The sequence below is a fragment of the Staurois parvus genome, unplaced genomic scaffold, assembly GCF_062004578.1.
Source record: "Staurois parvus isolate SC_StPar_1 unplaced genomic scaffold, SC_StPar_1.0 ptg000232l, whole genome shotgun sequence".
NCBI classification, from domain to species: domain Eukaryota; kingdom Metazoa; phylum Chordata; class Amphibia; order Anura; family Ranidae; genus Staurois; species Staurois parvus.
This window is the reverse complement of record NW_028318028.1, coordinates 8,252,248-8,271,545: the sequence shown is the minus strand read 5'-3', so window position 1 is coordinate 8,271,545 and position 19,298 is coordinate 8,252,248. Positions and strand designations below refer to the sequence as shown.

Sequence of the window (19,298 nt, the reverse complement as noted above, 5' to 3'; positions counted from 1 at the left end):
TCCAGAAGTGCATTTGTGAGGTCAGGCACTGATGTCAGACGAGAAGGCCTGGATCGCAGTCTCCGCTCTAATTCATCCCAAAGGTGTTTTATTGAGTTAAGGTCAGGACTCTGTGCAGGCCAGTCAAGTTCCTCCACCCCAAACTCGCTCATCCATGTCTTTATGGACCTTGCTTTGTGCACTGGTGCTCAGTCATGTTGGAACAGGAAGGGGCCATCCCCAAACTCTTCCCAGACAGTTGGGAGCATGAAATTGTCTAAAATGTCTTGGTATTATTATTATTATTATACAGTATTTATAAAGCGCCAATATTTCGCTCAGCGCTGGTATGCTGATGCGTTAAGAGTTCCCTTCACTGGAACTAAGGGGTCAAGCCCAACCCCTGAAAAACAACCCCACACCATAATCCCCACTCCTCCAAACTTTACACTTGGCACAATGCAGTCAGGAAAGTACTGTTCTTCTGGCAACTGCCAAACCCAGACATATCCATTGGATTGCCAGACAGAGAAGTGTGATTCATCCCTCCAGAGAACACGTCTCCACTGCTCTAGAGTCCAGTGGCGGCATGCTTTACACCACTGCATCCAATGCTTTGCATTGCAGTTGGTGTTGTAAGGCTTGGATGCAGCTGCTCGACCATGGAAACCCATTCCATGAAGCTCTCTATGCACTGCTGTTGTGCTAATCTGAAGGCTGCCTGAAATATAGAGGTCTTTAGCTATTGACTCTGCTGACAGTTGGCGAGTTCTGTACACTGTGTGCTTCAGCATGCGCTGACCCTGCTCTGTCATTTTATGTGACCTATTGCTTTGTTGCTGAGTTTCTGTTGTTCCCAGTTGCTTCCATTTTGTTATAATACCACTAACAGTTGACTGTGGAATATTTAGTAGCAAGGAAATTTCACAGATGGACTTATTGCACAGGTGGCAACCTATCATGGGATCAGGCTTGAATTCACTGAGGTCCTGAGAGTGACCTATTCTTTCACAAATGTTTATAGAAGCAGTCTGCATGCCTGAGTGCTTGATTTTATACACCTGTGGCCATGGAGGTGATTGGAAAACCTTAATCCAATGATGTGGAGGAGTGTCCCAATACTTTTGGCAATATAGTGTAGCTTTGTGCCAGGATGATCCCTCAGTTTTCTGTTCTGAGCTACAGGACACAGGATGCCTATAGTCCCTGAGTAAACTTTGCTGCCAGTCCTGCTCTACTTGGTTGGTAGCAGGTTTCTCTTCTGTCCTACACATCAGAAGGTTTTTTCCCTTATTGCAGAGAAAGCATAAAGATAAAAAAAAACCCATCAGAGTTTAGAACCACTTTAAATACACTTTTATTATGATTTCTACACTGTTTCATTCAGAACAGGATGGTCCATTCAATTCATTTTAAATGGACCGTTCATTAAATTCATAATTTTCCTAGGTGCCCAGGCAAGCAGTGTAGCAGGTAGAGAATAAGAATTTCTCATTATACTTGATGACGCATGTTCATGTGATCACTCTTCACACCTATGTCTTATAAATATTCCCTATTGTGTGACACACTCTCATGTTCTGCACCTGGTTGGTATCAAAGTAAAAAAAAATTTTTTTCTCCTTTTGGCAGAAATCTCCACTGCACCTAAACTTGCTCTGCCAAATTTACATTTTTCCACCTGGTCACTCCTGTTTCATACTTACGCACATCTGCACACATCTACTTGCTACCATAGCAGCAATATATACATCTTGTATTTATAGAACATCAACCTATTATGTTAGAGTTTTCTTACACTTATCACATAAATCCTTTGCCCAGAGGAGGTTACAGGATGTTCTCAGCACAAGCTTAATTATTGAAGCTGGTTTAGAAAAAATGAACTTTTTGTGTAGTCATGTATAGATGTGCCTGATACTTTTTTGTCTGTTGACCAATCTATACCACACCCTTATCATTTGCAGCAGCATGCCCCTTTGAACAACAACCCACACTGGCACGTACTGGGGATTTCTCTTGCTGTCAAAGTGCTAATTAATATCTGGAACTAATGTGTAATTCTCTTGCTCTGGGTTACAAATCAGTGGCAGCCTGGGTAACCCCTATTTATGCACAAATACAGTTTTTGCAAGAAACTTTGTGAACTATCAAAATGTTTGTTTAGTACAAATGAAACTCCTAGTATGTAATACAGTATATTGAAAAATACATTAGACCGACATAGTCTAAAATAATTTTGTCCAGAAAAATAAGGTGGAAAACCTTTGTCCAGAAAAAAGAATGTTCGCTTCTAGAATTGTTCTTAAAGCAGAGCTCCACCCAGAAGGGGTGTCCTTTGTCCCCTGCTCCCCATTAAGGATTGGCACCTTTGGGGAGCAGGGGGGGGGAGTGGGTGTCCAAATTTGACAGGTACCATCTCCCACTTCTGCTGCGATCACCTAGGCGATCGGAAGTGGAAGTTGTCCTCCCCCCTCTCTCCCCGTAGTCTTCTGGGACACGTGACAGGTCCCAGAAGCCTACGGGGCCATTCACAAAGTGCAGCGCTTCTCATGCATGCACAGTGGGCACCCGACTGTGAAACCGCAAGCTGTTACAGCCGGCTGCCCACACTGAAGATGCTGGCGCCAGGGAAGTCAGTGAAACCAGCAGTGGCGAGGACACTGCTGGACCGAGGGACAGGTAAGTGTCTGTATATTAAAAGTCAGCATCTACAGTTTTTGTAGCTGCTGACTTTTATTTATTTTTTTCTTCAGCTGGAACTCCGCTTTAAAATGAAAAAATAAATACTTTTTCTAGGCATACAATGCTCATTGATTATATACCTAATAGATACATAAGTTTTTTATTCTGTCCAATATTTTTGAAAAAAAAAATTTGGACTAATGCTTTTCATACACTTTTTCAATCAGTTTTAACTGCAACTCGCAGTTAGGTATTTATTCCAAAAGTGATGGAATAGAAATGCTGCTAATTTCAGACAAAAAGGACACACTCCCCAGGACTCCTACTGAATGCCCCATGTCTCCTTTGCACTCAACAGAATTCTAGAGATGCAGATCAGATTCAGTTTTGAATAGAGTGGGGGGGGGGGGGGGGTTAGAATCCCTTGAAGGTTTTTACAGCTAAAAACAATGGCAGCCACTCAGATCAATTTAAACTAGCAAAAGAACAAAAGGTGAACATGGGAAGGGCATCATCATGAACAATACAAAGGGGCACTCCAGCACACCTTTAAGCTAGCCAGGAAAAAAAAAATCATGGAGGACGGGGCTGCCAATCATGCTCTTAGTTTGTGCATTGTCATATTTGTCCCAACAGTTGAGTTTGAGTTAGGGACCACGTTCTACAGAGGAGCCTTGGTGCAACAAAATCCTCTGTTTTTAACCTGAGTAGTTGAGACAGTTTAGTTTATTTTTGGCAAGTTTGTGTACTAGGGACCTTGTCTGTAAAGTTGTTATTACTTGCTCAAGCTTGTTATAGTTTTCCCTAATAGTTTCACAAGACAGGAAATGAGGGAACATCTACAACAAAGACCCAGACACCAATAAAATCTGACAGGGGTTCTAACTTACCATCTATTTTTATCTCTGTCTGTGTTATCATTGGAGATATACCCCCACTTACTGTCTGGTGAAACTGCTGTCAATTGAACATGAAAGTGAAGGGATGTCTAATAAAGGGTGATGTCATTTACCCCGTGTAGACTCTGACACAATTTGCTATCAAACTTATTCAGTTTATGAATTTTCAGCCAAGAAGGAGAAATAGAGCACTGGGGAAGTGAGGGGAGAGTAACCATATTTATATCATCACGTGAAAATCTTTCACATAGCTGTCTATGAGCCTTTCTTCTGAACAACTATTTTTTTAGGGGGTGGGGCCAGTCCAGCCAATTTCTTCCATTAGTTATTATACAGTATTCCAGCATGAATCTTTGCCTTGTAAAGAAGCTTCCTGTAATAAAGACCAGTCAATGAAGCTCATTCTACTGCAGACTGTAGGGTGACTAGAATGTTTTCTGCAGACAGCTTGTACCGGATTTAAGAAATGCTTTTGTGCCAGAAGTTCAACTTTAAATAAAGTGCAGTTGTTAAAATGTTAAATACAGTTAATTTGTGCAGTAACTTGAGATAGGTCATTTTCAGGTTAATTTTACACAAATATATTATAATAGCATTATAAAGATGTTTTATCACATCTGTGATTTTTTTTCTTTCCCAGCTAATACCAGTATTCCTACTCCAGAAACAAGTACCACAATAACTACCAGTACAACAGGATCCATTGCCAATGAAACAACTAGTTCAACAACCACATCGACACTGTTTAGTTCAACAGGCTCTTCAGGTAGTACAACAACACCCATCAGCCCTGAAACAAGTACTGCAATTATATCAACTACAACGGGGTCTACAAATTTGCCAACATCTACTACCTCAAGTCCTTCTTCTTCTACAACAACCTCTACAACAACAGGATTAAGCATTACTAGCATAACATCTGGTCTAACATCTACAACAACACAACACATTTCAACTGTTTCCCCAACCAGTACTGAAACTACTACTTTTAAAACATCTACAATAACAAGCTCATCAACTCCTACAACTTTTACAACACCCAGTAACACCACCACAACATCTAGTTCAACACCTGCAACAACATTGCTTAGTTCAACTGTTTTCCCAAATACTACAACTCCCAATAGTGCTGAGACTACAACTTTAACACCATCAACTGCACTGGGATCTTCTACCTCAACAACTTCCAGTACAACAGGACCCATTACCAGTGAAACAGCTAGTTCCACAACTACACCAACAGTGCCTAGTTCAACAGTCTCTTCAGGTAGTACCACAACATCTACCAGCCAAGGAACTACTACTGTATTTATATCAACTACAACAGGGTCTACAACTTTGCCAACATCTACTACTTTAAGTCCTTCTACTTCAGCAATCTCTACAACAACAGAATCCCTCACCACTGGCATCATGTCTAGTCTGTCATCTACAACAACACAGCTCATTTCAACTCTTTCCCCAACTAGTACAATGCCCACTAGTACTGAAACTACTACTTTTACAACATCTACAATAACAAGCTCATCAACTCCTACAACTTTCACAACACCCAGTAACACCACCACAACATCTAGTTCAACACCTGCAACAACATTGCTTAGTTCAACTGTTTTCCCAACTACTATAACTCCCAATAGTGCTGAGACTACAACTTTAACACCATCAACTGCACTGGGATCTTCTACCTCAACAACTTCCAGTACAACAGGACCCATTACCAGTGAAACAGCTAGTTCCACAACTACACCAACAGTGCCTAGTTCAACAGTGTCTTCAGGTAGTACAACAACACCTACCAGCCCTGGAACTACTACTGTAGTTATATCAACTACAACAGGGTCTACAACTTTGCCAACATCTACTACTTTAAGTCCTTCTACTTCAGCAATCTCTACAACAACAGAATCCCTCACCACTGGCATAATGTCTAGTCTGTCATCTACAACAACACAGCTCATTTCAACTCTTTCCCCAACTAGTACAACTCCCACTAGTACTGAAACTACTACTTTTACAACATCTACAATAACAAGCTCATCAACTCCTACAACTTTCACAACACCCAGTAACACCACCACAACATCTAGTTCAACACCTTCAACAACATTGCTTAGTTCAACTGTTTTCCCAACTACTACAACTCCCAATAGTGCTGGGACTACAACTTTAACACCATCAACTGTACTGGGATCTACTACATCAACAACTTCCAGTACAACAGGAACTATTACCAGTGAAGCAGCTAGTTCCACAACTGCAACAACAGTGCCTAGTTCAACAGTATCTTCAGGTAGTACAATAACACCTACCAGCCCTGGAACTACTACTGAATTTATATCAACTACAACAGGGTCTACAACTTTGCCAACATCTACTACTTTAAGTCCTTCTACTCCAACAATCTCTACAACAACAGGGTCCCTCACCACTGGCATACTGTCTAGTTTGTCATCTACAACAGCACAGATTAATTCAACTCTTTCCCCAACTAGTACAACACCCACTAGTACTGAAACTACTACTTTTACAACATCTACAATAACAAGCTCATCAACTCCTACAACTTTCACAACACCCAGTAACACCACCACAACATCTAGTTCAACATCTGCAACAACTTTGCTTAGTTCAACTGTTTTCCCAACTACTACAACTCCCAATAGTGCTGGGACTACAACTTTAACACCATCAACTGCACTGGGATCTTCTACCTCAACAACTTCCAGTACAACAGGACCTATTACCAGTGAAGCAGCTAGTTCCACAACTGCAACAACAGTGCCTAGTTCAACAGTACTTTCAGGTAGTACAACACTTACCAGCCCTGGAACTACTACTGAATTTCTATCAACTACAACAGGGTCTACAACTTTGCCAACATCTACTACTTTAAGTCCTTCTACTCCAACAATCTCTACAACAACAGGGTCCCTCACCACTGGCATACTGTCTAGTCTGTCATCTACAACAGCACAGATTAATTCAACTCTTTCCCCAACTAGTACAACTCCCACTAGTACTGAAACTACTACTTCTAAAACATCTACAATAACAAGCTCATCAACTCCTACAACTTTCACAACACCCAGTAACACCACCACAACATCTAGTTCAACATCTGCAACAATATTGCTTAGTTCAACTGTTTTCCCAACTACTGCAACTCCCAATAGTGCTGAGACTACAACTTTAACACCATCAACTGCACTGGGATCTACTACATCAACAACTTCCAGTACAACAGGACCTATTACCAGTGAAGCAGCTAGTTCCACAACTGCAACAACAGTGCCTAGTTCAACAGTACTTTCAGGTAGTACAACACTTACCAGCCCTGGAACTACTACTGAATTTATATCAACTACAACAGGGTCTACAACTTTGCCAACATCTACTACTTTAAGTCCTTCTACTTCGACAATCTCTACAACAACAGGATCCCTCACCACTGGCATAATGTCTAGTCTGTCATCTACAACAACACAGCTCATTTCAACTCTTTCCCCAACTAGTACAACTCCCACTAGTACTGAAACTACTACTTTTACAACATCTACAATAACAAGCTCATCAACTCCTACAACTTTCACAACACCCAGTAACACCACCACAACATCTAGTTCAACAACATTGCTTAGTTCAACTGTTTTCCCAACTACTACAACTCCCAATAGTGCTGCGACTACAACTTTAACACCATCAACTGCACTGGGATCTACTACATCAACAACGTCCAGTACAACAGGACCCGTTACCAGTGAAGCAGCTAGTTCCACAACTGCAACAACAGTGCCTAGTTCAACAGTACTTTCAGGTAGTACAACACTTACCAGCCCTGGAACTACTACTGAATTTATATCAACTACAACAGGGTCTACAACTTTGCCAACATCTACTACTTTAAGTCCTTCTACTTCGACAATCTCTACAACAACAGGATCCCTCACCACTGGCATAATGTCTAGTCTGTCATCTACAACAACACAGCTCATTTCAACTCTTTCCCCAACTAGTACAACTCCCACTAGTACTGAAACTACTACTTTTACAACATCTACAATAACAAGCTCATCAACTCCTACAACTTTCACAACACCCAGTAACACCACCACAACATCTAGTTCAACAACATTGCTTAGTTCAACTGTTTTCCCAACTACTACAACTCCCAATAGTGCTGCGACTACAACTTTAACACCATCAACTGCACTGGGATCTACTACATCAACAACGTCCAGTACAACAGGACCCGTTACCAGTGAAGCAGCTAGTTCCACAACTGCAACAACAGTGCCTAGTTCAACAGTACTTTCAGGTAGTACAACACTTACCAGCCCTGGAACTACTACTGAATTTCTATCAACTACAACAGGGTCTACAACTTTGCCAACATCTACTACTTTAAGTCCTTCTACTCCAACAATCTCTACAACAACAGGGTCCCTCACCAATAGCATAATGTCCAGTCTGTCATCTGCAACAACACAGCTCATTTCAACTCTTTCCCCAACTAGTATAACTCCCACTAGTACTGAAACTACTACTTTTACAACATCTACAATAACAAGCTCATCAACTCCTACAACTTTCACAACACCCAATAACACCACCACAACATCTAGTTCAACATCTTCAACAACATTGCTTAGTTCAACTGTTTTCCCAACTACTACAACTCCCAATAGTGCTGAGACTACAACTTTAACACCATCAACTGCACTGGGATCTTCTACCTCAACAACTTCCAGTACAACAGGACCCATTACCAGTGAAACAGCTAGTTCCACAACTGCAACAACAGTGCCTAGTTCAACAGTATCTTCAGGTAGTACAACAACATCTACCAGCCCTGGAACTACTACTGTAGTTATATCAACTACAACAGGGTCTACAACTTTGCCAACATCTACTACTTTAAGTCCTTCTACTTCAACAATCTCTACAACAACAGGATCCCTCACCACTGGCATAATGTCTAGTCTGTCATCTACAACAACACAGCTCATTTCAACTCTTTCCCCAACTAGTACAACTCCCACTAGTACTGAAACTACTACTTTTACAACATCTACAATAACAAGCTCATCAACTCCTACAACTTTCACAACACCCAGTAACACCACCATAACATCTAGTTCAACATCTTCAACAACATTGCTTAGTTCAACTGTTTTCCCAAATACTACAACTCCCAATAGTGCTGAGACTACAACTTTAACACCATCAACTGCACTAAGATCCTTTACTTCAACAACTTCCAGTACAACAGGACCCATTACCAGTGAAGCAGCTAGTTCCACAACTACAACAACAGTGCCTAGTTCAACAGGCTCTTCAGGTAGTACAACACCCAACAGCCCTGGAACTATGACTTTAAATATATCAACTACAGTGGGGTCTACACCTTTTCCAACATCTACCGCCTCAAGTCCTACTTCTCCGACAATCTCCACAACAACAGAATCCCTCACTACTGGCATAACATTTAGTCCAACACCTGCAACAACACAGCTTATTTCAACTGTTTCCCCCACTAGTACTGAAACTACTACTTTATTAACATCCACAATAACAAGCTCATCATCTCCTACATCTTCCACAACAACCGGTAACACCACCACAACATCTAGTTCAACATCTGCAACAACACTGCTTAGTTCAACTGTTTCCCCAACTAGTACAACTAGTTCAACAGGATCTTCAGTTATTACACCAACACCTACTACTTCTGGAACTACCTCATTCATTTTGTCATCTACAACAGGGTCCACCACTTTGCCAATATCTGCTACTGCCAGTCCTACTTCTCCAATAAGTTCCACTACAACAGCACCAATTGCCAGTGAAACAAGCGCTCTTTTAATGTCTACATCATCTAGTTCTTCATCATCTTCTAGTATGGGAACTAATACTTTAACAACATCCACAGCAGCAGCTTCAACTTCTCAATCAACCTCCACAACAGGATCCATTACCACTGGCTCATCAACTCCTACAGTTTCCACAACAACAGGTAACACCAGCACAGCATCTAGTTCAACATCTGCAACAACACTGCATAATTCAACTGTTTCCCCAACTAGTACAACTCCCAGCAGTGCTAAGACAACCACTTTAATACCATCAACTACATTGGAGTCTACTGCTTCAACAACTTTCCATACAACAGAATACATTGCCAGTGAAACAGTTAGTTCAACTCCCAATATTGCTGGGACTACCACTTTAACAACATCAACTACACTGGGGTCTACTACTTCAACAACATCCAGTACAACAGGATCCATTACCAGTGAAACAGCTAGTTCAACAACTGCAACAACACTGCTTAGTTCAACAAGCTTTCCAGGTAGTGCAACAACACCCATTAGTCCTGGAACAACTACTGCAATTTTAGCAACTACAACCGGGTCTACAACTTTGCCAACATCTGCCACTTCAGGTACTACTACTCCAACAAGCTTAGCCACAACAAGGCCTATCAGTAGTGAAACTATTACTGCTTCAGGATTTACAACAGCTAGCACTTCAATACCCACTACTATTGGTTCTACTACTTTAACATCATTCAATACAGTAGATTCATCTATTTCCACAAATTCTACTGCAACAAAACCCATTACCACCAGAACATCTAGTTCAACATTTCCAACAACACTGCAAAGTACAAATGTTTCATCAACTAGTGTAACTCCCACTAGTGCTGGACATAGTACTTTAGCAACATCCACTACATTAGTGTATACTACTTCATCAGCTTCAACAACAGGATCCCTCACAAGTGAAATAGCTAGTTCAACAATGGCAACACCACTGCATAGTTCAACTGGCTCTTTAGTTGGTACAACAACACCTAATAGTTCTGGTACTTTCCCTTTATTTTCAACTACTTCAGAGTTTACCACTTTGCCAACATCTACTATCTCAAGTCCTGCTTTTCAAACAAGTTCCACTTCAATGGCATCCATCACTAGTGAAACAGCCACTGTTTCAATGTCTACATTATCTAGTTCTTCAACATCTAATAGTATGGGGATTAGTACTTTAGCAGCATCCACTACAGCAGCCTTAACCTCTCAGACAACCTCCACAACAACAGGATCCATCACTGCTGGCATAACATCTAATCTGACATCATCTACAACATCATCCAATACAGCAAATTCAACTGGTTCCACAATTCACATTACAACAGAACCCATTTCCACCAGTACAACATCCAGATTAACATCTCCAACAACACCACAAAATTCAACAGTTTCATCAACTACTGTGTCTCCCACTAGTGCTGGAACTAGCACTTTAGTAGCATCCACTACATTGGGGTATACTACTTCATCGGATTCTACAACGGGATCCATTAGCAGTGAAACAGCTAGTTCAAGAACTGCAACAACACTGCTTAATTCAACAGGCTCTTCATTAAGTACAACACCTGCTAGTTCTCGAAGTACCACATTAATTTCATCAATTACACCACGGTCTACCTCTTTGCCAACATCTACTACCTCAAGTCATACTTCTCCAACAAATGTCGCTACAACAGCATCCGTCGCCAGTGAAATAAGCACTGTTTCAATGTCTACATCATCTAGTTCTTCAGCACCTACTAGTATGGAAACTAATACTTTAACAACATCCACAGCAGCAGCTTCAACCTCTCAATCAACCTCCAAAACAACAGGATCCATCAACACTGGTATAACATCTAGTTCAACATCTGCAGCAATACTGCTTAGTATAACTGATTCCCCAGCTAGTACAACTCCCACTAGTGCTGGAACTACCACTTACACGCCAACTACATTGGGGTCTACTTCTTTAACAACTTCCAACACAACAAGATCAATTACCAGTAAAACAACCAACTCAACAACTACAATAACAGTGCCTAATTTAACTGTCTCCTCAGTTAGTACACCACTGTTCACTAGTACTGGAAATACTACTGTAACCTTATCCACATCAATGGGGTCTACCATTCTAACGACATCTACTTCCCCAGGCTCTACTACTCCAACAAATTTCATCGCAGCAGGATCCAACAGCAATGATACAACTACAGTTTCAGTGACTGCACCAACTAGCATGTCAATATCTGCTAACATGGAAACTCCTACTTTAACAACATTTACTACAACAAGCTCAACTGTTCCAACAACTTCCACGGCAGCAGGATCTATTAACACTGCAACAGTATCATCTAGTAAAACTAGCTTCTCAGTTAGTACAAAAGCATTTACTAGTGCTGAATCTACTGCTGTAACCTCATTACCTGCACCCCCTGTGTCTGCTATTTTAGCAACATCCACTTTTCCTATTTCTACTTCTCCAACAATTTCTGCTGCAACAGAATCTATCAACAGTGAAACAAGCACTTCTTCATCCACTACATCAGCTAACATTTCAATACGTACTGGTGCTGGGACTACTACTTCAGCAACATCCACTATTAAAGGTACAATTGCAACCTCATTAAATACAACATTTACTGATCCTAGTTCTACTGGAACAGTCATAGGTTCTCCTTCATCAGTCAACAGTGCTTCTGGAAGCAGCCCTACCACTGCCACTACTATTGGTTCAACAGGTTCTGGATCCCCTACCTCTTCAACCACAGCAATATCCATTTCTACTAATAGCATTGCAGCTGCAGTCACTGTATCAAATGGAACAACTGTTAATACATCTAGTACTACTGGATCAACAGCTAGTGGAAGCACTTTTAGTACTTCCTTAGTTACATTACTAGCTGGTACTATCACAAACAATACTGTGTCAACAGTGTCTGCTGGTACTGTGGCACCAAGTAGTACAACCATTATTGGACACTCAAGTGCCACTGGAACAATTACTACTACTATACTGGGAAATAATACTTCTGCTAGCAGTCTTACTGTTACTTCCACATCCACTGTTACCCAGAACATACTAAGCACTAGAACAATTTCAGGTCCCATTGCAAACATTATTAGCACTACTGCTACTTCATCATCCACTGAGACTGCAATTAACTCCACTTATGCTACAACTGCTACTGGATCATCAAATGCAGAGGGTACAATCAACGCTGTTGTAGTACCACCCGTTGGAACTGGGATCAATAGCAATACCACTACTTCTGGAACCAACACTACTGGAACCATTGCTACTTCTATTTCACTTGCAGTAACTCCTATCCCAACTGCTCTTTTTAGCACAACTGCTGTAGGGGGGTCCGTTACTACTGGAACCATGACCAGTGCTGTTACATTGTTAGGGTCCAATGCTACTGCAACTCATACTGGTTATACCTATTCTACCACATTATCTTCTATGGGGGCTACAATAGGTACTTCTAATATAATAATTCCTTCTAATGAAGCTACCACTGCTTCTGGGAACATTAACTCTAACAGTACAGACTTTGTCTCTAGTGGAACTCCAATAAGCACTTCTTTAATAACAGAACCATCTTCCACTGGAACCAACAACAACACTACTGCTAACAACTATAGCAATAACACTGCTGGTGGTGTTCAACTTACTGGAACTATTGCTTCAGTATCGGTGGCTGCAAATACCAGTAAAGCAACCATTTCTGTCACAGGCTCATCTGCAACAGTCAGCAGTAAGTTGTTTAATAAATATTTTCTAAATGTAAAACTTTTTATATATATCCCCTTTGAAAGTTTTTAACATTTATAAATATACCGTATATACCCTCGGAATGTGGGAGCAAGGAAACACAGTCAGTGCATTTCACGCTGCTAGCTCCTATTCATGTAAGTCATGAATAAGAGCTAGCAGCAGGAAATGGGTTGATCATGTTTCCTTGCTTCCACAGTGTATAGTGTTGCTGTATATGGTAGTTTAAAGAATTACAATAAAGTGGATGCAGTTTTCAAGTGTGCAGCCCTTTGGATCCTTATGCATTTGCTCTACAAGGCTGGATGAGCAGTGCTTGCACCTGAATACACAGGAGTTGAAAGGGACAGTGTGGAGGACACATTTGGAGCAGCAGCATACAAGTTGAGTCTACATTGGATCTGTACCCAAGCAATGTTAATTTAATATTTGAAATCCTAAACTGAAGCTGCAATACTCAGATTAGCTATTGGATTTATCAGTGCTGCTTCTCATTCTGTGAAAGTTAGAAACACAGTAGGTAAACAAAATCTATACCATACTAGTTTGTTAATTCCCATTGGTATAGACTGCAAAACTAAGAATTGCATTTTTTCCTCCACTTACCTGGGCAATATTTTGAAAAGGTCCAAAACTATTAAGATAATAATGTATGTTCTAAACAAACATTATTTACCTTTTGTTTTTCAGAACCATATGGAGATAACCTAACTCAGACTACTTTGATATCCACCACTACCACCTCTAATGAGTCAGAAAGTAAGTGTTTTTTCACAGTGTAACACTGTTTCAGGAAGGGATGGGGGGCATTTCTTGGCAGTTTACATCCTCTTTCTTTGTAAACCAAGAGAATTGATCTTCCATGTATATGGAAGATTGGGGACCTTCTCACATGCTCTCTTCACAGTGCTTATACATGGAAGGGCCTTGAGCTTGAAAGTAGGACTTTCCTCCAAGAACACCTTTTCCTCACTTTACTTTACTTGCGTCTTGCAATAATAGGCCCAGTCCTCGATCGCTTTTCAACTACATTAATGAAGGACATGAGGTGGGCAGGAAAAGATACCCAAATGTCTGATGTCTAGGATCCAGTACCTTCTGAGAGTGGAGTTCAACTCCAGAAGCACACAACTACCAATCAGAGTAACTCTCTGCAAAACCTGTGGTTCTTGTGTAGCTAAGTACAACTCTCTAAATGCAGCTTGAAGGACATAACATCCAGGTGCAGAGCCTGGAGCTTCACAATATAAATCCAGCCTGCTAACTAAGTAAGGACCTTCTCTCCATGGAGAGGCCTACAAGTCTCTTCCAGTACAGGGCTGTTTTATCTACAAAAAACTGATTTATCTACAGACTGTTTTAACCCATTCATGACAAACTCACCAGGGGTTGGCCAGTTAACAAGACAGACAGGATTCCCGATATCACACCACTGTCAAGTTACTTTGGAGTGTTTTCAAGCAAACTTGGAAGATAATGTAATACAGAAAACCCTGAGCACAGCATTCTCTGGCAAAGGCCTTACAAGATGCAAATCCCATATCATTGTACTATTTTATTTGTAGGCTTATATTCTTATCTTTTATGATTTCTTTTTATTTATCATTTTGAGGTGGAGGATAAATTACAGAGTTAGCTTTTGTTCTCACAAACCAGCCCTTGTGTTACTGGATGACTGCAACATTTAGTATTATATTATATAGAACTTGACAGTATATTTGCATGTGATGTTAAGTGACTAGCAACTGAAATAAATAACAAAGGTTTTTGCACATGTTTAAAAAAATATGATTTTGGTTTTGTCTCTGTTGAATATGTTGAATATATTTCCCAGTACTTCCAGTTATGACAGGAGTCCCCCAAAGGGTACATGCATGGAAATAAAAAAAGTAAGGCTCCATACATGACAGCACCGTTAAAGGGGCCCAGAGCAGTTAAAATGGGAGTTTGTGCTTTTATACAACTGCCCTGCTCAATCATGTTACATGTATAAAAACAAAATATGTACAATAATGCATTCTTATATTTTTTATTTCAGTTACATACTGGGAAATAATACTGTTTGGATTGATGTCTATCCTAGGCATGGGTCTACTCATCTGTTTAATATGTGGGGTAAGTATACAATTAAGCAAATACTGTAGGGTCGATCCAATTAAAGTGAATGAGTACAGTGACAAGGTCTCCTGTTAAACCATATCCTCCACTGATTATATTTTCCATCACCACACCTTCCAAATGTCCCATTTGTCTGCCAGATTTGTGGGTCTAAGCCTTGTTTGTGCCTTGTCTTGGATCATCCGCATAGCTAGTGACCTTCTCCCCTTCCCCTATGTGACAGTGTTTGGGATTGGCGATTGAATTCTCAAGCACTAAAATGGCAAATGACAAATTCCCTTCATGCAATTTCATTCACATTCACACTAATGCATGATTTACTTATGTTTCCTTTACACTTCTTCACAGATATTAGCATGCTGCCGTACTCCTAAATATCCAATTACAAGGTTCGCCAGTTACAGAACACATTATGGCTGGTATAATTTCCCTTCTGAAGCCGCAGATCCCGAAAAAGGAATAAAGGGAGGACATGAAAAAAAGCCAACAGTCTCAAGGGCAGCATACCATCCTCCATGGCCATCCAGTGCTGGCATTCATAAGTGATGAATGGTATTTAACAGCGGAAACACTGAAACAGATATTCTCAGATTATTTATTATATTTTATACTATGTGTAATTTTATAATTTATGTTTAAAGTGGTGTACAAAAGATGACAAAAATAGAGCTGCTATTTGATGAAATATGGAATATTTTTGGTTTCAAGGGGCTCCAGGGTAAAATAACTTAGGTAATATTAATACTACCTTTTATGGGAAAATAGTGACTTTTGGATTACTTTCCTGCTAATAGATTTTGCCTTAAGCCCCTTTCTTCCAATTAATAACATATTGACCAATATATTATTGACACATGTCCATTATATAGGCATGTCAATAGACCTGAGGGTCTTGGTGTAATGGTTGATCCATACTCTGTTCATCTTTTAAAACTATTTGGCATCTGACCATAGGATATAGTACTATAGTTGTCTCCTTGCTCAGCAACTAATTCTACAATGAGTGTTTCAGAAATGGAGCCAGTCTGTTAGATTCAATTGCAAAAGATCTGGCATTAGGGATCACTCATTTGAACTCAAGTCAAAATACAGTAGACTACATAAACAGACGTTTTCAACTCCTAGCTAAATTGTAAAGACATGAACACTGTTATGACCAGTGTAATTCTCATTTCGGCATCACTATGCTGCTTGGTGAATTTCAGCAGTTGCTATACAATTTTTGGTAAGCTGCTTTTTTTCTTGAACAGTGATAAATTAAAGAAACCTTGAAGCTTAGGTACCTACCGGCTTATATTCTAACAAATATCTTAATATAAAGAATATTTCATGGAAGGGGACCATACATAATTTGTGTATGAAATGACAGCGCTTATACAGTACTTATAACATGTTTATGGTTTATTGTCTTATGGGAAAGAATAAAAAATGAAATGGCTTAATAGTTTGCAGTATTCATTTTACAGTAGTATGATTAAAGAAATGTTAGATATGTGTTAATGTTTATAACAATTTGTAAGAAATTGTAATTTTGCACATTTGTTACAACGTTTGTGTTTATTACAATGTATGCCGTATACAAGAAAAAATTAAAAGTGTTATTATTTTTTTACAAAAAATATGCTGGTCTGAGGTCATCATTAATTGTTTTATTCTACAATACCTTCAATTTTGGAAGATCATCTGGATTTTATTATTGCAGTTTGAAACCTTCAATCAGATTTGAATATGTTTAAAATATGATTTTAAACATAATATTTAACAGTTGAATTTTAAACATAGAAGAAGTGAAGGTGGATGAAATGGAGTAATAATGCACACAGGTTTTCCAATCAATTAACTTAAAAAAAAACAACAGGATTAAATCAAAGCATGCTGCATTTTTTCTAGAGTTCCATGCACTCTAGCATTTTTGTATAAATTAGAAAATAAAAGCTAGAAAAAAACACTGGATGAAAGAAACCACTGATAATAGCATTTTTTGCCAGCTTGTAGTAGCTTTTTAGTAGCATACAGAAGCATTTAGGAGTGTTAGTATTTTATTAGCATTTTTACAGTGCATGAATGCACACGAGCGTTTTTATAAGTTCAAAGAACACTAGAAAAAAAAGCTGGATGAACAACTCTGATTATAACATTTTTGGCCCGGCTTGTAGTAGCGTTTAGGAGCATACATGGGAGAATCTGTTGTGAATACTAGCAATGCCAAGGCTGGTCTCCTGTGGTCTTTGGAAGCTTAGATGATCCACACAGAGAGATTTTGTGCAATACCTAGAGATGACTTCTAAATTTATCTCTGGAAATACAGTATGTTGTAGGTTTTTGTTTGTACCTGCTTGCAGTTTTCTAAGTAATAAATGTGTATAAATATAGATTTTACAGTTACTGACATCTTTCAGTCTCAGGCTTAGTTTTCACATTTAATTTGTTCACTTTAATTATTTTATTTACATTATTTGCACTAATTATATGCTGAATTTTGCATTTATATTTTTTTTTTATTTTCTTTGTATTTTACAGTCCATGTTGTTGTAGTCAGAGATCAGCTACTCAGTTCTAACATATACTCTCCATGACAGCTGCACTTTTACTTGATATTTAGGCATTGGATATTCATGGCAATATCAATCACATATTTGCTTTAGATGTCTCTTGGGAACCCCAATGGGGAGATTGCACAATAATTCCCTGCTCTGGCCAAATTTCATTAAAAACAAATAATGATGTCCCTTCCTTATAGATGGGCTTTCTATAATGTAAAATAAAAAACTCAAAAATCTAACAGCATGCTAATGACAATTTTGCTGTGACATAGGTGTGGATATACACCACTGTAATCAAACATCAGCATCAACCTTTCTAAGAGCTAAAAGAAGCCTTTAGGCAAATCACAATTCTCCACCCAGCATCAGCTTTGGGTAGGAATTGGCCCTTAAGAAAGAACAGATAAGGAACAAAACAAAGTATCCTGAACAACAAGTATTTAGTTGAGCTATGCAATTAAAGCAAATATCAACTAAACAAAATATTACTGATCAGACTTAGGTGCAGGCAGGGTCATGTAGCAAGTCCAATATATGGCAATAACTCTTTGCCAATATTCAAAACATTTGGATTATTTCCCACAGGCTTATAAGGACACAAAACTTAATAGATGGTAAAACAATGGAAAAAAACTGCAAAATGTGCATAGAACAATACTAATACAGAAATGATTAATGCAAACACACCAGATTCACCTCTTTCACTTTAACTTTAACATTTTTGCTGCATTTATAAGCCCAGAATTCAATCTGTACCAGACATCAGGTTTTCCTTAATAATCAATGCTTTGAAGAGTTGAGGAGTTGGCTTCAAGAGTTGAAGATTTTCCAATGCAAAAAAATGTGTCTATGAAATGACAACGCATATACAGTACTTATGTCTATGGTTTATTGTCTTATGGGAAAAGATAAAATAAAGAAATGGCTTGATAGTTTGCAGCATTTAATGTCTATAACAATTTGTAAGAAATTGTAATTTTGCACATTTGTTACAATGTTTGTGTTTCTTTCATTGTATGCTGTATATAAGGAACAAATTAAAAGTGTTATTATTTTTTTACAACAAATATACCAGACTGAGGTCATCATTATTTGTTTTATTCTACAATACATTAAAATTTGGAAGATCATCTGTGTTTTTTTATTGCAGTTTGATTTTAAACATTCAAATATTCTATTTTAAATCTTTTAACAGTTGCATTTTAAACATAGAAGAAGTGAAGGAGGATTGAATGGAGTAATAATGCACACAGGTTTCCTAATCAATTACCGTATTGTTTGCTCCATAAAACGCACCTGACCATAAGACACACCTAGATTTTAGAGGAGAAAAACAGGGAAAAAAATATTCTGAACCAATGGATTGCAGACATAGTATAGGAGATGACCAGAGACTGCGGACATAGTACAGGAGATGACCAGAGACTGCGGACACAGTACAGGA

General features: G+C 39.1%; 1 protein-coding gene across 1 annotated transcript in view; it reads left to right on the top strand.

The window, feature by feature from the left end:
- LOC149460343 (uncharacterized) overlaps nucleotides 1-18,921 on the top strand; it is a 111,427-nt gene extending 92,506 nt beyond the window's left edge. The window contains exons 7-10 of the mRNA XM_089679914.1: nucleotides 4,204-13,176; nucleotides 13,884-13,952; nucleotides 15,232-15,308; nucleotides 15,660-18,921. Coding sequence (XP_089536040.1) covers nucleotides 4,204-13,176; nucleotides 13,884-13,952; nucleotides 15,232-15,308; nucleotides 15,660-15,857 — 9,317 coding nt within the window. The 3' untranslated portion in view covers nucleotides 15,858-18,921. The remainder of the gene's footprint in view (nucleotides 1-4,203; nucleotides 13,177-13,883; nucleotides 13,953-15,231; nucleotides 15,309-15,659) is intronic.
- The last annotated feature ends 377 nt before the right edge of the window (nucleotides 18,922-19,298 follow it).